The sequence below is a fragment of the Lutra lutra genome, chromosome 1 (genome assembly GCF_902655055.1).
Source record: "Lutra lutra chromosome 1, mLutLut1.2, whole genome shotgun sequence".
In the NCBI taxonomy this organism is placed as follows: domain Eukaryota; kingdom Metazoa; phylum Chordata; class Mammalia; order Carnivora; family Mustelidae; genus Lutra; species Lutra lutra.
Genome location: NC_062278.1, coordinates 198,114,633 through 198,134,095, shown reverse-complemented (window position 1 = coordinate 198,134,095; position 19,463 = coordinate 198,114,633). Strand labels below are relative to the sequence as shown.

Here is a 19,463-nt window from a genome sequence, read left to right as displayed (position 1 = left end):
AATCTTGCTTTATGTGTGTTTCTAGTTATAGACACCCTCTTTATTATATATTGTAGATTCACTGACATTGAACTCACAGCCAACAGCACTATAACTTGTACCTAAAGGAAGCCTACAGAACACACTATATTCTCAGTAAGGCACCCGGCAGCCATCCTGTGCTTAGACAACACTCCACTGCTGCTCTCAGAGAAACTACATCTTAAATAATGACATCAACAGTAGCACAAAATTGTGAAAAACATGGTACTAAACAGACCACCAAAAAAGACATGTGTTTACAGTATGAGAGCGGGAACAAGAAGGCAGAACGTTACCTTGACTGGCTCAGGTGAGAAGGTACTTGTCAAGTCATTCAAATGTTTTGCTTCTCTATTCTTGTCCATGAATGACTGTGAAAGAGCTCTGGGTATCGATTTTGGGGTTACAAGTATATTTTAGCAAGTGGGCAAATATGGAATTTGTGAATGGTGAGGATGGACAATATGTATGTATATTTATATGACTGTGTGTGTGGGTGCATGTGTGTGTGTGTGTGTGTGTGGACACAGAGAGAGAGAGAAGTTAAAAAAAGAAGAAAAAAAAAGCATGAAATGAGGAAATGAGTATTTCACCCAAAAGAGCTTTGAGTTCATAGTGGGGTTAGGCCCTGCACAGAGTGAGAACAGTGTTACCCATGGTGCCCCACACCCTTTTTAATCAGAGAGACACAAAGATGTTCAGCCCGCACTGACTATATCATTTGCAGAACTCAGAGCCAAATGAAAACATAGGCCCCCCCGTCCAAAAATTAGTGAGTTTCAGGTCAGCTACAGCAGAGCACTTAACCACACAGGGAGCCCTTCTGAACACAGGAAGGACCCTATGCACCTGAACAGGTCACAGGCTAGAGAAGAAGACCCTGGCTCCAGGCCCACAGGGAGGCCTATGTCGGGTGAGGACATGTGACCGGTTCAAAGATGGCGCTCACCCCACACTACTACACTTGTTTGCCCAAAGCTTCAGGTCTTGGATCACGCCTCCAATTGGGCTTTACCCCAAACACCAGCCCAGGCAGTGCAGAAAAGCCCAATTTCTCCTTCTTTAGGGCAGATCCACCGGACCCCAAATTACAGCAAACACCACAAGAGCAAGCAGGGTTGACGGGGTGATTTCTATCTCAAATAAAGAGTGGGGGTCCCCAATTTTTCATTCTTTCCCATATCCAGAAAACCAGAGTACAGAGCCTGCCTCTGTGCATTCACACATTCGCACCCAGAAGTACGTGCGTTTTCTGGAGGCAGAGACTCTGAGTCATCCACCATTCAGACTTTAGTAGCCTGCACTGATGGTGGGCTTGGGGTTAAAACAGGATGCCATTTCACACGCATGAGATTGGCAAAATTAAAAAATGTGACAACACTAAGGGTTGAAGAAATGGGGACTCACATAAGGTTAGAGGGAGGGTCACAGACGGGGGCACAACGTGACAACTTCCGGTCAAGCTACAGATGTGCATTTCATCCTGCCCAGGATTCCACTTGCACGGAGCTACTCCAGAGTAATTCTCACAGGTGTGGGGCACTGAGCAACCCGTGCATGGATGTTCATAACAGCAAAGCACTGGAAATAACAGGAATATCTGTTTGTGCAGAAGTGGAGGACAGGACATGCACCAACAGGACTGTCAGTCAAAACCAATTCATCAAGGAAGCTCCCTCTTTCACCCATACCTGCCCAGACCATGTCTTCGCTCTCAGAGAGATACTCTGGAATGGCTAGTGCATGCCTCCTACCTCATTCATATTTGGATAGTACATTTGTTTTCGTAGAGTTTACTTTGATCCAACCAGAATCATAAGCATCCCGGGCCTTCTTGCTTTCACACCAGTGGTTCTCAGACTTTTCGGTCTCAGGACTCCTTTACAATTTTAAAAATTACTGAGAGTCCTATTGGAGAGGGTGTGTGCTATGGTAAGTGCTGTGAACTGTATAAGGCTGATGAATCACAGACTTGTACCCCTGAAACAAATAATACATTACATGTTAATAAAAAAAAAATTACTGAGGGTCCTGAAGGGCTTTTGTTTATGTAGGTTACGTCTATCAATATTTACAGTATTAGAAAAAAAAAACAGAGAAATTAAAAGAAACCATGTGCCTGGGTGGCTCAGTTGTTAAGCATCTGCCTTCTGCTCAGATCATGATCCCAGGGTCCTGTGACAGAGCCCCGCATCCCTGCTCAGCGGGAAGCCTGTTTGTGTTCCCTCTCTTGCTGTGTCTCTCTCTTTTAAGATTTTAAATAAAATCTTAAAAAAAGAAGAGAAAAGAAAAGAAACCATTCTTTTAAAAAGTAGTAAATGTATTACTTACTACTCTAATTAACATATTATAATGAAAATTAGGGGCACCCAGGGGGCTCAGTCAGTTAGGAGTCCAACTCTTGATCTCAACTTAGGTCTTGATCTCAGGGTTGTGAGTTCAAGCCCCACGTTGGGCTACGCTCTGGTCATGCTCCCTACATGAAAAAACAACAACAACAAAAACAAACCCCCATATTTTAATGAAAATTAACTAGGTCTTCAAAAACAAAAACACAGCAAGAAGAACAGCATTGTTTTATACTTTTACAACTCTCTTTACTGTGTAAAGAGAGGAGAGTATGTGAGAGCTGATTCACATACTTGCTTCTGCAATCAAACCACTGTGATTGTTATTTTGATAGACACATATAAAGAAAATCTGTTTTTTTTTTAATTTTATTTATTTATTTGACAGACGGAGATTACAAGTAGGCAGAGAAGCAGGCGGGGGGGGGGGGGAAGCAGGCTCCCTGCTGAGCAGAGAGCCCGATGTGGGGCTCGATCCCTGGACCCTGAGATCATGACCTGAGCCGAAGGCAGAGGCTTAAACCACTGAGCCACCCAGGTGCCCCCAGAAAATCTGTTTTGTAGTGATGTTTGTTTCAAGGTCTTGGGGACTCCTAGGGCTCCATGGATCACACTTTGGGAATCACTGTTTCAAATCATTCTCCACTTTGCCCAAAGTTGTCTTCTGCACAAACACCATCATTTCATTTTCTGCTTCTTTCAAACTGCCGATGGCTGCCTATAGTCCAAAGTTTGCCCACATAACCTTTCGCATTTGGCCATACACATGCCTGTCCAAACTCCATACCACCTTATTTTATATACTGAGTACTCTGCCCACCACCGGCTACAAACAGATGCCAGAACTGTCCTGCTTGTTCATGTCTCTGATCCTCAGCCTTCCTCCTGCCATAAGGACTCCTGCGCATCTTTTATAAGTCAATCCAAAGACCACCTCTGCTAGGAAGCCTTCTGTGATTCACCCTTCTTTTAGAGTTTCCTCTTTTTGTGTCTTGTTTAATTTTTGGCCAGGTAATTCAAGTGCATGAAATTAAATTCCAAAAAGATATGGGGCGCCTGGGTGGCTCAGTGGGTTAAAGCCTCTGCCTTCAGCTCAGGTCATGATCTCAGGGTCCTGGGATCAAGCCCCGCATCAGGATCTCTGCTCAGCAGGGAGCCTGCTTCCTCCCCGCTCCCTCTCTGCCTGCCTCACTGCCTACTTGTGATCTCTGTCAAATAAATAAATAAAATCTTTAAAAAAAAAAAAAGATATACTCTACCATGAAAAGCAGACCTCTCTCCCACCTCAGCTATCCCTCCCTCCCCCAGGAGGCAACTATGGTAATAGGCTCCTTCTGCCGGCTTCCAGAGCTGCTCTAGACAGACATAAGCACATCATCTCTTTTACCCAAATGGTAACATACTCTACACACAGCTCCACACTTGCTTCTCGCCATATCTCACACAGGATTCCATGCCGCCAAACAAACACTGGCGTTGTTTTCTCAACAGTTGCCAATTACATTTTCCAAATGTACCGTAACTTATTGATCTAGTCCTCCATTGGCCAGGTGTGTGTGTGGTTTTTGATCTTTTGCTGCAGCAAATATCCCTCTACATAAACCAGTCAACACACATAATAGACCCTATAGCATTAACATCCAGCACTGGGGCTGCTGGGCCCAATTTGATAAATACGGCCAACCTGTCCTCCATAAGAAACATTCTAATTTATCCTCCTACCGGCCATACATGAAAGATGCTGTTACCCTCACCAAACAGTGTTATCCTACTTGTTAATCTCTGCCAATGGGGTAGATGAAAAATGCTACCTTGTTCAAGTATCGGTTGATATTTCTCCAACAAGATCAAATCTCTAGAGTTGTACTGTCCACATAGGAGAGCCACTAGGCACATGTGGCTGTTTAGATATGATTTTAATTCATTAACATTGAATAAAATTTAAAACTCAGCTCCTGAGCTGTACCAATCACATTTCCAGGGGTCCATAGCCAATCTGTGCCTACCCATCCCCGTAGGAGACAGTGCTGATACCATCACTTGAAATGTGGCTCGTTGGAACTGAGATGTGCTCTATGTGGATAATATACACTGAATTGCAAAAAAAAAAAAAAAAAAAAAAAAAGAGAGAGAGAGAATGTAAATGTAAATATCTTCTTAATTTTTATATGGACATGTTGAAATGCTAACATTTGGATATACTGGGCTAGATAAAGTATTGCAATGAATTTCGCCTCTTTCATTTTCTTCCAATGTGACTACTAGGAAATTTTTAATGATGCATGTGGCTCGAATTCTATTTCTCTGGGAGAACAATGCTCCAGAGCGCACAGTGCTCTTTTGAGACTTGGATGTTAGCATTTTCCTTTGTAACACAGAAATAAGTGTAGTCACTATTGCTATAAAGAAAAACAGACTCATCAGACTCTCTTCTTCCTCCTTGCCCTTCCCCGCCCCATGCAGACAGGGAGGGCAACAAAAAAAGAAAGGGCGCAATGGTCCCGATCACGAAATGTCAGCCCTAAAGCAAACCAATGCACTTCCCACCTGGGCAGTTACAGGCAGGAACCAGTGGCATCACTGACCCTGCGCAGGGCCCGATTTCCTGTGGCTCTTAAAACAATGCAACAGAGAACAAAGTGCCTTCAAAACAAAGATAGAAGAATGGCTCCAAATAAGATTTCCAGGACTCCGCAGGAACAAATTCCTCCCCTGCACCAACCTAACCCGCCTTCCACCCTTGCTTTGGCCTGGCCCCTTAACTTGACAAGTGTCCCTGTCTCAGCTCCAAATATCCTGCCTTCTTAGCAGCCGTACACCTAGTTCTGGGTGATGACTGGAGGACGGAGTGGGAAGGGGACACCAGGGATTGAGGCTACAAGAGCTCTGCCCTAAAGGGCTCACATCACAATGGTTCTATGGAGACAATGGCATATATGTTTCTGTCATCTGTGTCTTTGATTTTGGATACGAAAGTCAAGAAAACTCAAGTTTTATAACATGATCTATAAATCTGATAGATCAGAATGACATTGTTTTCAAATCAGGTACTGAGGGAACAAGACCCAGTTGTATCTGAGCACAAGTTTTCTGCTTGGAAGAAAACATTATTTTATTATTATTACTGTTATTATTGCTGTTATTGTTGTTGTTGTTATTATTATTAGCTGTGTGCCTTTGGGCAAGTGAACTAACCTCTCTGGGTCTCAGTTTTATCATCTATAAAATAAAGGGATTGCCAAAGAAAATGAAAACACTAATACAGAAAGAGATAAGCACCTCCATGTTTATTACAGCATTACTTACAATAGCCAGGATATGGAAGCAACCCAAGTGTCCATCAACAGATGAACGGATGAAGAAGATGTGGTACACACACACACACACATACACACACACACACACACCCCAGAATATTACTCAGCCATAAAAAATGAAGTCTTGCCATTTGCAACAATCTGGATGGAGCTAGAGAGTATTACGCTAAGTGAAATAAACCAGAGGAAACAAATACCATATGATTTCACTTACATGGGGAATTCTGAAAAACAAAACACTCTTAAATACAGAGAACAAACTGGTGGTTGCCAGAGGGGAGGCTGGTGGAGAATCAGCGAAGGAGGTGAAGGAGACTTGGGGGTACAAATTTCCAGCTATAAATTAAATCACAAAGATGAAAAGTGCAGCATAGGGAATACAGTCAATAACCTTGTAACAACTTAGTATGGTGACAGATGGTGATTATGATCATCAGGATGAGCACTGAGTAATGAAGAGAATTGTCAAATCAGTATGCTGTGCACCTGGAACTAATATAACATTGTACGCCAACTGTACTTCAGTAACAAATTGTTTAATAAAGATATATAAAAAGGGGCTGGATTACATGAGCTTTCCTATCTAATTCCATCCAAAAGTTTTGTGACCTGATGCAGATGCAAACAAGATATCACTAACCCCTTCATCTTCATTCTCTCCCTCACTTAAAAAAACTCTCATTAGACCAGCCATTAATATGAGCCAGACCCTGAGCCTGACACTGGCATATAAATACGGAAAAACATCTCTTGCAGTGGATGAAGTTCTTAGGGGAGGAAAAGGAAGGGGAAGGGGACAGGAATGAATACTTACAGCAGAGTTCTTTACTTGGGGCTATGGACCTGCAGAGAAATTTTCACATCTCTGAGCAATTTTATGTAGAGAATGTTAAAAAATGCATGTGACCTCTCCAAAAGCAGAGGGCTAGGGATTTAGAGAGAGGATGACAGGCCAGGTACCATGCTAACTAAATTCTTAGTATGCGATGGGTGCTTAAAGAATTAGTAGCCAAGGCAGGGCAAAAAGGTTGTGGGAGCAAGCACATGAGGGATTTGAACCGGAACCTTTCTGGAGCAAAGCCTGCCTCTTTCCCCATATCAGGGATGATCTCGATTAGAAGCATTTAACAGGCCAAAATAGTATCCTACTTGTTTGACCTGGGATGATTGTACCTGCCCAACCAGAGGCTGGAGGATGAAAGGCGATGACCTCTACGAAACAGTCATCACTAGTCAGTGCTCCAGAGGTACCACAGGGACTCATCCATCAGACATCTGTTGAGGACCTATAGCATCCCAGGCCTTGGGCTAGATGTTCTCATTATCTTCTTCATTTATTGTGACTACATTTATCCTCCCCCAACATGGCAGAGTGCCCCCACATAAATGTGGGCCAAGTGAGTAGACAGTGATGGTCCTGGAACGGATTAATTTATTCTCCAGCAAACTTTTATATTCTCTCCTGATCTCCATGGTTTGGCACTGTCACTTGTCTGACCAATGGTATGTGGGTGGAAGGGACAGTGTACCAATTCCAAGCCTAGGCCTTAAGGGACATCCTATAGTCTTGCTTGCTCCTCTGGGGGCATTTGACCTCCACAGGGGAAGAATACTACATATGGGTAGCTAATGGACCTGTGTGGGGCAGACCGCCCCTATCAACCTGCACATTTATGAACATAAGAACAAACGCTTATCGTTGTTTGCCACTGAGCTGGGGGGGCTTGTTACTCAGCAAAAGCTGACCGAGATGGTCTCCTTGACCCACATCCAGAGATTTCAGGAAGGGTGTGGCCTTGGCTTCTCTTACTTCTCATCAAGGACGGATTTCAGGGGCACTGGGTGGCTCAGTGGGTTAAAGCCTCTGCCCTCAGCTCAGGTCATGATCCCAGGGTCCTGGGATCAAGGCCCACATCGGGCTCTCTGCTCAGCAGGGAGCCTGCTTCCCCCCTCTCTGTCTGCCTCTCTGCCTACTTGTGATCTCTGTCAAATAAATAAATAAAATCTTTTAAAAAAAATTTTTTTTAAAGGAGGGATTTCAGCAGCTAGATTATTTCTTGTCCCTCTCTACCCCATTTTCTCTGGGCTTCTAATGTCCCATTCAAAGAAGACAGAAAAGGCTATAAAGACCCATAACTTGGGCATCTGGCACCCGGCACAGAGATGGGCACAGGGCTGGTTCTCGGGTACTGCTTGGTGAATGAAAGCACAGGCTGACTTTGTTCATTTTGGGGGGAATGAGCATTGTGAACACCGGTAGCAGGCCGGGTCTCAGATGCTCAGACCCACAAATGCTGTGGTCCCCCAAAGTGTAGGAAGTGGCCGGGGAGAGACACATTAACACTTGAGCCCACATGCAGTAGACCTGGACGTATTTATTATAATGTATTTTAGGGAACACATTATAGCATTTAGAAACCAAGAGTCAGATACCTAACCAACCGACCACCCATGCACCCCAGTCATAGCTAGCTAGCATTGCTGAGCACTGACACAAGATGCACTGTTTGAATGGTTTCACGGGTATTATTTTATAAACTCCTCATGGTAACTGAGACAAATACTACCATGGTCTCCATTTTTGCAGGTGAGGTAACTGAGGCCCAGAGAGGTAAAGAACCTGTCCAAGGTCAAGTGCAATGAAGATTTGGACCCAGATGGCCAAGCTCCAGGATCCAGGTTCTTTTTTTTTTTTTTTTTAAGATTTTATTTATTTATTTGACAGAGATCACAAGTAGGCAGAGAGGCAGGCAGAGAGAGAAAGGGAAGCAGGCACCCTGCTGAGCAGAGAGCCTGATGCGGAACTCGATCCCAGGACCCTGAGATCATGACCTGAGCCGGAAGACAGAGGCTTAATCCACTGAGCCACCCAGGTGCCCCAGGATCCAGGTTCTTAAAAGCAATGTCTCCATTGGAGAACCTGGCACCCCATGAAGTTCAGCATTGCCCAAGATTAACTGCAAAACTGAGACCTTGAACCCCAAACTCCTGACCCCCAGTGAGCAACTATCCTTGCCCCATGAGAAGCAAGCACTATGGCAACAGCACCTGCGTTTCTGGCAAGGGCTGGGTGGGGTCTGCATAAAGCACAGGGGAAAGTGGTCAATGCCACCAAGAAGACTTGGAAGGGATGAAATGGGGTCATAAACAAGGCTGCCAATCAGACACAGATGCTCAACAGGTACGGAATATGGACAGAATTATCCAGAAAAAGAGGGCTGACAGAGCAAGGGTTTTGGCACACAGGGGCTGCTTCCAGAGCCCTTCCCAAGAGACCCGCCCACCCCAGTCTGCATCAGGAACTGGCTTTCTCTAAGTGACATCCACATAGTCTATATTTAGGTCCTAAAGTCACCCATTGTTTCTGTCTGGGTGGACACGGAGGGGTCACCACCCTGACCTCGCCCTCTCCGAGTCATACCTCTGTGTGTTCTATCAAGGGAGGCCTTTTTGGAATCTGGTTTGAATCAACTTCCCCTTTCATGGCTCCCAATTGGCGTTCTGGACAAGCTGTAAAAACATGGCTGGAATCAGGGCTTTACAATGAAGTACTGACCTTCCATCGAATACGTTTCCTTTCCCTCAACAAAACCAAACCAGGGTCACGTTTATCTCTGTGGATAGATGTTTCACAGCCCCGGTACGGCAAAGTCTTTAAACACTCAGGATTCGTGTCTCCGGTGCCCACTAATAGTCTGTGGTCAGTAAGACCGGGGACGTGGATCACGTTTGCTGAGTGCTGGCTCTGTGCAAGGCAGGGTTATGGCTCTTTTCATTTATTCCTCATGACAATCTTATTAAGTAGACACTATTTATCATCCCCATTTTTTGCAGAGCAGAAAAGAGACCAAGAGACATTTGGTAATATGCTTAGGATTGCATGGCTAGTAAGAGGCAAAGCTGGGACGCAAACCCACATCTGTGTGGTCCTAAAACCCAGGCCCTCAATCATTACACCCTAGCATCTCTCCACTGATACAGAACTCCCTTGGCCAAATCTCAGAAGATGGATTTATGAGATCTTTAAAGGGTTCCCCCCTCCCTTTCTCCCCACCATTTCCATCTGCCAACTGACCTCCCACACTCAGCCCCAATTCCTCCAGATCCTTTCTCTGGAGACTCTCAGAACCAAGAAATAAAAGTGTATTCAGTAATATTTTCAAGAGCAAAATAAAGGTCAACTGCCACCAATTGCCAGCCAATTACATTTTGAGTGCCAGCTGATATCCTTGGGAAATGTATGTTTAAACGCACTCATTTAACTTTGAAATAGGAAAGATATGAGAACTGTGTTTGACTTTTTGTATAAGATACTTGCATACCTTAGAGTCATATCAGAACTAAAATGAGTTTAGGGAAACTTCCATTAGACAGGTAGGGAAACCGAGTCCAGAAAAGGTAGTGATTTGTCTAGATACCTCTTAGGTAGCCACTAATTGGACCGTAGCAAACATCCACCCAAACAGGCTGATTTGCCAAATGACAGGAAAGCAAAGAATTGCGGAAGAAGCTGCAGGTGACAGGCGCTGGCAAAAGGGCTCCATTGTTGAAATCCTCAGGCAAGACCTAATAGCCAAGAATGTCAATTCTGGATCCATTCTGCCTGAGTCTGAAGCCTGATCCACCGCTCCCCAGCTAGGTGACTTTGGGCAGATTATTTATCTTCTCTAAACCTCAGTTCTACCACCTACAAAATGGGGATAGTAAAAATAGCCAGCTCTACAGTGTCGCAGGAATTTCATGAGCTCATGGGAGCAAAGTGTTTACTCATGTGAAAAGTATCTAATAAATGTTAGCTTGTGTTGTATTACTTATTATTCATGTTGCATTAACTATCACTAAATTGTAGTAAGTCATTTTACATGTTGCCAATTTCTGTACCTCAAAGACTCAAAAAGGATTCTTTATCAGGTGAGTAAACAGCTGGAAAAGTCAGATGGGAAAGGAGAAAGACTGTAAAACCACCGAAATCACATGAAAAGATTAAAAATGTATGTCTAGAGTGGTCATGTATGAGAGTTGAAATTAGCCTTACAAAAATCAGTCTCAGAATTCTGGTGAGAGTGAATAGAAAAAGCAATGGACATTTTCTTTTAAAAAATAGGGGTGGCTATCCAAAGCTTTAATGCCCACCCACAAACAAAAGGGACAGAGGGAGTAACCTTCAGGCTTCCTAACCATTCTTCAGCCCGTAGAAATGTAACATTTCCAGCCATTCCTCCAGACATAACCAAACCAGGCACCAACACTCTTAATGAGAACACCAGTGAGTATGAATCTCCCCTTATAATATCTGGCTTCATTTTCTCAAAGATGAACACATTCACAACATAGGACTCACTATAAGGAAACCTACAAAAAAGTTCTTCCGAGCAGAAAAAACTTCCAAAATTTTTTTCGGCCACCTTTCAACCCAAAGGAAAAGAAAAGATCTTAGAATCCACTCTGTGACTTTAAAAAAAACTCCACAAACAAAAAATACCAGAAGGCAGATGCATCCTTTTTTTCACTCTTTTTTTCTTGATTAATTGAAAACAGATCTCTTATAAAAATTAAAATACTAGCATCGTGGAACAAAGAGTGAAAGACAACCCCAACCCCCCTCTCCTCCCACTCTCTCTCTCTCTCTCTCTCCTCCAATCACAGATGCTAGAGGAAGCACTGACAGCTAGGCACTCACTTAACTCATCATCTCCAACCAAGCCACCATTGTGGTCTTAAACACAACCACACTCTTTTCTGATTCACACTAAAGTGAGAGAGAAGTCCCCCTCCATCATCCCAGGTGTTTTTAACAGCAGCTCCCTGCCCATTTGCTTGGGAGGTGAAAGCTTTGCCCTCCCTCCCATCAACTCCCAGCCCTGCCCAGCCAGGCATGGACGTGGGGTGCCCGTCCATCCCTGACTCTGCCACAGTGAGCTTACCTGAGCCCGGACAAAAAAGCAGCACCAAACCATGGGGCGCTCCGGCCTCATCCACGCAGAGTCCCCCGCCCCTAACTGCAACGGAGCCCTGCAAACGGGATTCTCTGAGCTGAGCAGAGCATAGTTTCCCTGAAGGAACTCCTCCCTGCCACTTGGGCTGCATGACAGGAAGTGACAGGGGGCCATCAGTTACAAGTGTCAGAAGCTGAGACCACACCAGCCAAGAGCTCCCCACCTCCGGCGGTTTCCTCGCCTGCTGCTGCTTTTTCAGAGCACTGTGCCTTTGGGCATTCGGAGGCACTCCAGAACCCAGTGTCTGGCTGGGCAAGCCCCAGCCTGGAGGAAACAAACAATGCTCACTGGGTCCCCACCTAAAGCCATGTGGGGCACTCCAGCAGCTCCAAAGAGTTCGTGGCTAGGACATCGGGCCTCAAGTCTGGAGCTTTGCAGACCCGACCTCAAACATCAGCGTGAGACAGAGAAAAGGGACACTGGGAGAACTTTGTTCAGAGCAGAATCAATAGAGCCAGCAGCCCTGCCCGGGACACAGAGCCCTCACTGAATCGCCAAGTTCATAGCAACTCAGTAAAAGAGAGTGATGGTGAATACCACACCCATCCGTTTCTTTTCTTTCTTTCTTTCTTTTTTTTTTTTCCTTAGGCAAATCTTCTCTTCAGAGCCCCCTTCCAAACAGCTCCCTCTGGAAACCTCCCTTTCAGTTTGTTGATCACAGAAGGCCTGACCGCTCTTCTCAGAATTAGTATGGAGGGGCGCTTGGGTGGCTCAGTGGGTTAAGCCTCTGCCTTCGGCTCAGGTCATGATCTCGGGGTCCTGGGATCACGCCCCGCATCGGGCTCTCTGCTCAGCAGGGAGCCTGCTTCCTCCTCTCTCTCTGCCTGCCTCTCTGCCTACTTGTGATCTCTGTCTGTCAAATAAATAAATAAAATCTTAAAAAAAAAAAAAGAATTAGTAAGGAAATAACTCATGGCTGACATTTCTCACTTTACACAATGGGATCTCACCAGAATGAACACCTTGCCCGGTCGCCTGCCTTTCACAAATCCAAGACTTTCTGGGTGAGCCAGACTGTCTCACAGGGACCTACAAAGTTTCAGGTGAAATCCAGCCTTGTTGGACCCCGCTCCACAAACAACTTGACGGCCTCACTTCCCTGCATGGTGGTGGCGGCGGCGGTGGGTCTCAAATCCCAGGAGACACAATGCCAGCGCAGCCTTCAATGATTTCTTTTTAGTTTCTAGTTTCTGAGTAGTATTTGACTGGCAACTTTTAGCTACAAAGATTTAGGCAAAAGTCTCCTGGGGCTGGTTTAACAAATGCACAGATTTTTAAGAGCCTTGACTTGTCTGAGCCCTGAGTGAAGTGGGGGACCCAGCAAAGAGAGAAGAAACTTCCATCTAAGACAGGACCCTAGAGCACACAGGGGAGCAGGCTCTCCCCATATCCTCTCACAGCAGTGACTTGGCCCCTAACACAGGGCCTCTGAAGAGTGCCTCGTGCCCTGCAGACATTACAGAAGAAGGCACCGGGTTCTGGATGAACAAAGATAAACCACCCACGACTGAAGAACAAAATAAGTTCTGGGATTTGCAAAAGAGTGTTGAGGGGCCAAGATGTAACCGAGACTGGCCAATGCATTTTTTTAAGGGACAAAGTCTGGAAAGGCTTCTTAGAGCAAGAGACATGTGGGTAGAATTTGGAGGGGTTTTCTAGGCAGGAGAATCAGTGAGGGCATTAGCAGGGACGTGCAGACCCACGGGGTACTCGGCAAGAAAAGCAAATGCGTTGAAAGCACTGCTCCCCGACAGACTAGGGTCTCGCTTCAAAGAGCTTGAAGGGGTCCTATCTGTTTGGACAAAGAAGGAAGTGAAATCACCATGAAAAAGGCTCAGCCCTTTTAGGCAACCATCTGGGTCACCTCAAAGCCCACATGTGGTAACTACCAGGTCTGGCACTCAGGAAACAGTCGGCCATGTGTGCCAAAAACGGCAATGCCTACAAAAGGTGGGTTTCAGCTTCTCCTTGGTATCCCCTAGTTCCAAAAGCCTGACTCCCCACAAAGCAAGCCTGGGGCGGGGTGGTGCCTGGTTGGGGTGGGAGGGAAGGCATTCCTAAAAAGGCCTCTTGCCTAACCTCCTGCACAGAAGGGGGCCCAAATTCGTACAGGCCTAGAAACATGGTGAGATTAGGCAGCTCAGCTAATGAAGAATGTCAATCTCCCAAGGGCCGATGAGGTTCTCATAAGCCCTGCCGCTCCTCTCCTGGAGGATTTTCAAACACGACACTGAGTGGAGCCCCAGCAGCCAAGCCCAGGGTCACTCCCAATGAGTGTCTAAAGGGAATGTAAAATGATCACTAGACTTTACTTCTTCTCTGGGGAAAAGAGGGCACAGTCACATCAACTGATCCAAGAATGATTAAACCTGACTTCTGGTTGCTGACTATGAACGAGAAAGAAGAACCGAAACCTGTGGGCTGTAGCACTTCGTGGAAGGTGAAATTGAGTGGGTCCCAGGGCAGGGAGCAGTGAAGAGGGGAGCACGGGCAGGAGAGCCAGCAGATACCCCATGCAGGAGAAAAGGAAGGAAGGAACAGAGCATGGCCATCTCCCCCGACATCCCTGCTTTGACCAGAAGCAAGTACTCCAGGAACGAAAATGGTCCATGCAGAGGGCATCGTGAAGGAACATTTCAGTAATAAGAGGCTCCTGCCACACAGAGTTCACATTCATTTTTAGCTTCATAATGGAAGTTTATAAAGGAACAGGAATGTGGGTTCTCTCTACAGGGCACCTAGGATACAACCAAGTACTCAAATAGGTTTTTCTACAAATTTTTCTATTTCAAAAGTAACATGGTGTCGTTATAACACATTCAAATCATACAGAAGTGTATCGTGTACTAAGTGAGTCTTCCCAAAGGCCACTGCAATCCCATTTACCAGAGGCAACCATGTCAAAGCCAGCTGTAGATGAAGGGGTTATAAACCCAAGTGCTTTCAAGGCCGGGGACAGGTACCTGAAAGAAAAGCCTGGGTGAGCCCCCAGAGCTTATGGGGGTCCCAAGGGACTACTGGCCCAGGGTTACCAGACATTCCAGTTTTTCAAGAGAAGCTGCAAATCCCAGGTTATATCTCACAACGTTTAAATCTCACAACGTTTAAATGCTCGCAACAAATCCACCATTTTGAAAAGTGCTAAACAGGCCACACAAAACACAGATGCTGCCTGGATACAACCCAAGGGCCACCAGTTTGGCAATCCTTCTAGACATTTCCTTCTGTCTCAATGCGTACACGTTGCTATGTACAACATTTTATTTTTTTATTTCTGTTTTTCAAAATGGAATGGTAACAGTATTCTACCACTTGCTTTTTTTACTTGGCATCCAGGGGCTCCTTCTACATCATACGCATTTTAGACTCCTACGGCGGAGCATCCCACAGTATGGAGGAACCTGCCACGTCAGCCCCTAGCCGGTGAACTGTTTGCCAACAGGAGAGCTGCTCTTGAAATCTGGCCTCCCAGTTACTTATTAACTCTGCCACCGCTGAGAACATCATTCATGATGAAAGTGCATCTGTGTGCAGATATTAAAACATCCTAAAGCCACAGTTAGGGGTGCCTGGGTGGCTCAGTCAAGTTGGGCGTCTGCCTTTGGCTCAGGCATTGATCCCTGGGTCCCGGGATTGAGTCCTGCCATCAGGTTCCCTGCTCTGCGGGAAGCCTGCTTCTCCCTCTCCCACTCTCCCTGCTTGTGTTCCTTCTCTCACTGTGTCTCTCTCTGTCAAATGAATAAATAAAATCTTTTTTTTTTTAAGCCACAGTTACTAAAACCATAAACGGTGACTGCAGATTTTTGATGTTTTAATAGAAGTTGCCATGCAGTTTTTCACTTGACCTTCACAAGTATCCTGAGATAAGCCTCATTGTTATCGCTACTGTACACATTTTTTTTTAAACAGAGGCTCAAACAGGTGGCAGGAGCCTGCCCAAGAGGGCCTAGAGGTGGCAGGGTCGGGCCTGGGGCCTGGGTGGGCTGACTTCCAAGCCCCTGGTACAGCCATACGGCCCCTGGAGCAGACCTATAGAAACCTGCCCTAGAATATTCTGGAACTTGACATATGGCAAATGTTGGACTGCAAACCACAGGAGGAGAGGAGAATCACTAACAAATGGGATAATTCATTTCTTGGAAAGGAAAGCCTCCTTTAAAAGTCCTACTTCACACTGTCCAAAATAAATCCTACATAGATCAGAGTGAAATGTTAAAAAGAAAAAAAAAAAAACCTATGAAATTCTGGGGGCGTAGGTTCTCAGGGTATAATATTTTTCTCTAAGTGTGTGGAGCTGAATCACTATATATTTATAATGGGGAAATACCCATAAGGCACCTATAATGCAAAAAATGGCTCCCATTTCCCCACATCTGGTTAAATAACCACATTACTAGCAAATTCTTGTTGTATGCATTAGACACCAGTGCCAAAATGTGGACCCAGCTACGGTGCCACCACATGCTTCCTTCTGGCCCTGCGACTCACATGGATGTGTTTCCTGCACTGTTATTCTATGTATTCTACTGAATTTTCTGTTGAGAAGTTTCAAGCAGTTTTCTCACCAAAAATATTATAAGAAACATATTCATCTGGGTTGTGGTAATTTCATGTACATAAGACAAAATGGTGAGATTTAGTAGAATTCTTCATTAAAATTTGGTGACTAACGGTGGTTTTCTCCATGTGAATTTTATTCTGGTTCCTCAGTCTCTTCCCTATTTGTACCCAAGAAGCCATAGATTTCACAAAAGCTCAGTGATGGCCGGGAATTTCACGGTCTTTGATCATATTCCATTGATGCCTTACATTTTTATTTTCTTATTTTATTTTGTTAAAGAGAGAAAGCAGGGAGCACCTGGCTGGCTCAGGCGGTTAAGTGTCTGTCTTTGGCTCAGGTCATGATCCTGGAGTCCCAGGATCGAGGCCTACATCAGACCCCCTGCTCAGGGGCCAGTCTGCTTCTCCCTCTGCCCCTGTGCTCTCTCTTTCTCTCTCTCTCAAAAAAAAAAAAAAAACAAACAAACAAACAAAAAAAAAACAAATAAATCTTTTTAAAAAAGAGAGAGAGAAATAACACACATGAGGGGAGGGGCAGAGGGAGAGGGGGAGAGAGAGAGAGAACTCTCAAGCAGACTCCTGGCTGAGCATGGAGACAATGTGGGGCTTAATCCCACCATCCTGAGATTGTGACCTGAGCTGAAATCAAGAGTCGGATGTTTAACTGACTGACCCACCTAGATGCCCAGGATACTTCACATTTTAAAAGAATCCCACAAACCGAATTGAAAACTAGGCAATGAAACAATCTCATGAAAACGGGATGGCTGCAGGGATCAAATTAAAATAGTATACTGCATATCGATTTAACCAAGATCCTAATATCAGAAAAATCATTGCTTCATGGCTCTTAGGTTTTGGATGCTACTGTCAAATTCAAGTAAGACTAAGAAAAAACAAAAATTTATGTTGCGGTGGAGAGGGGAGGTACAGGACTACTCACTGATGTTACTAGGTTGGCAGGAAGGCATCGTGCATGGCAAGTCAGTGAGAAATAAAAAGGGCTTCAAAATATTTCGAGCCTGGGAGTTACCTGTGGTCATGCATTCTTATCAAATGTCTTCATATCTACTCCCCAGTGCTGGAAGTGTGGTTAATCCACTGCAAAACTTGAACAACTACTCTGCCCCCTTCACCATGAATCACCAACAATTGGGGGGTCCAGACCCCGTCCCAGGCCGGGACTGCTTCTACGCAAGACGGTTTAACTCAAGAGACTTGGAGCATTTGAAAATGTTGATGCTCTTCTAGAGCTCTGCTTAATATCCCAGCTGAACGAGATTACAAAATGATGAGAAGAATGTGGGAGCAAACCTGGCTGCCCAAGGTCAAGAATGAATAAATAGAAAAGTCTTCATCTATGGTTTCAACACAAGAACTAAAAATAAATGAGGCTCAAACATGGAAGTCTCAACAGATTGCTAATCATGGCTAATCTTGAGTGCTTATCTTGCTGGTTTTGTTACCAGCAACTGCTTGAGCGCTGTATTTTTTCTCTCTAAACAGACCTGAACTTTTATAATCAAATTCCTCACATTATTTTGGCAACCGACACACAGACAGCTATTTTAAAAAGCGAATTGGAAATAGGGAAAGCTGTCTTCCAGTGTGTGCGGTGAAGAAGCAGCACCCTAGGGCTCCCGCTCCTTCATGAACACAAGCAAGGGTGGCCTGAAGCATTTCCACAAGGAGCAGACTGGGGTGTCAGCAAATAAGCCCATTTGATTTATTGCTCAGAAACATGGACACCCTGAGTACAGCTTTTTCAAAGGACTGTCTCTTTGTTACACTGTCAGTTCAGAGAGAAACTCCAGTGGGTTGCTGACCTCTGCCCAATTCTTAGGAAAAGGAAAGGTTTAAAAACTGATTAGCTGATATCTACCAGCCAGAGAGCTTCCTTACTTGGAAATGAGAGTTACTATTTGGCCGTTATACTGTCAAAATTGATTAGAAGTGGAAAATGTGAATATGAAGGGGGGGGGGTGGTATTCCTAGCACCTGAATATCTCAGGGGGATTTTAAACAGTAATTTGCTCATTTCAAAGAACAACCCTTGCCAAACTGAATTTCTGAGTTAGAAATACATAACAAAGGCAGAAATCATTTTTACAAAATAGTTTCTCATCCTTATTTTGAATCCAGATATCTCCTTGAAGATAATTTCTGGGAACAATTGGCTGGCTGAAATGATGACCAGTCAATTGATAGAGTAGCTTTGTGTTCTCTGGCTCTGCCATTTGCTAGTTGAAGACCTGGTAACTCCCTTAACTCCCCTGACCCTTAGTTTCCTCATCTGTAAAACAGGAATAATGACTCCATTATCCCTCACAGGGTTGTAGAGAGGTCTATAGGAATCTAACTGATACATGTGTTTCAAAGCAGAACTGCAGATGATGGAAACATTGGGGTCATTATACTATTCTTTCTATTTTTGCCTAAGTTTAAATTTTTTCATAATAAAATATTTTTAAAAAGACAATTAAAAAAAAAAAAAAGCCAGTAATAACTTCTTGGGTTTTTTTCCCAAGCAGAAAATGTTCCTCTTAGCAAGTTGAAAAGTTGGTACTAAATCTGAGCTAATTTGATTTTTATCCTGATTTGAATGAGAGCTGTCAACTAGATAGCTAATAAGAAAAAGACAATGGAAGTTTGCAATTTCCCATTTCCCTTCTTCCTTCCAATAGGAAAAATAAAAATATGAAGGTGGTTAAAGCTTTAGTTCTATTTTACTTTTTTTTTTTTTTTTAAGACAGGGAAGGAGAAGTGGGGGTAGGGCTGAGAGAAAGGGAGAGAAAATCTTGGGCAGGCTCCATGCCCAGCACAGAGCCTAGCACGGGGCTCAAACTCACAACTCTGAGATCATGACCTGAGGCAAAATCAAAAGTCAGATGCTTAACCCACTGAGCCACCCAGGTGCCCCCCACTCCCATTTACTTTTCCAATGTTATAATGCTGACTTCCTTGAAATCCCTGTCTAAAAAGTTCAAGGTCTCTACAAAAATAGCCCCCCAAGAAAATAACAAGAAATTGAAAAGGCGTGTGTGCTCCCATGACTCAGAGCTTCCATTCTGCCTACACCACAGCGAAAGTGGTTTTTTGTTTTATTTTGGTTGGTGTGTATCCATGTGTACTCAAAGAGTAAATATGGCCACTTTTTTCTTAAATCCGAATCAATAGGGAATCAATTGAACACTGGAAACCAGCAAACCAAGCGGGGGGCG

General features: G+C 44.5%; 1 protein-coding gene across 6 annotated transcripts in view; it reads right to left on the bottom strand.

The window, feature by feature from the left end:
- ARHGEF3 (Rho guanine nucleotide exchange factor 3) overlaps positions 1-19,463 on the bottom strand; it is a 320,183-nt gene that overhangs the window by 166,042 nt on the left and 134,678 nt on the right. Inside the window, exon 1 of one of the 6 annotated variants that reach the window (XM_047691549.1) lies at positions 11,611-11,811. The exons of the other annotated variants lie outside the window; for them this stretch is intronic. Within the exon in view, the coding sequence (XP_047547505.1) occupies positions 11,611-11,796 (186 nt within the window). The 5' untranslated portion in view covers positions 11,797-11,811. Of the gene's footprint in view, positions 1-11,610; positions 11,812-19,463 lie in introns of those variants that run through there. 6 annotated transcript variants of the gene reach the window in all.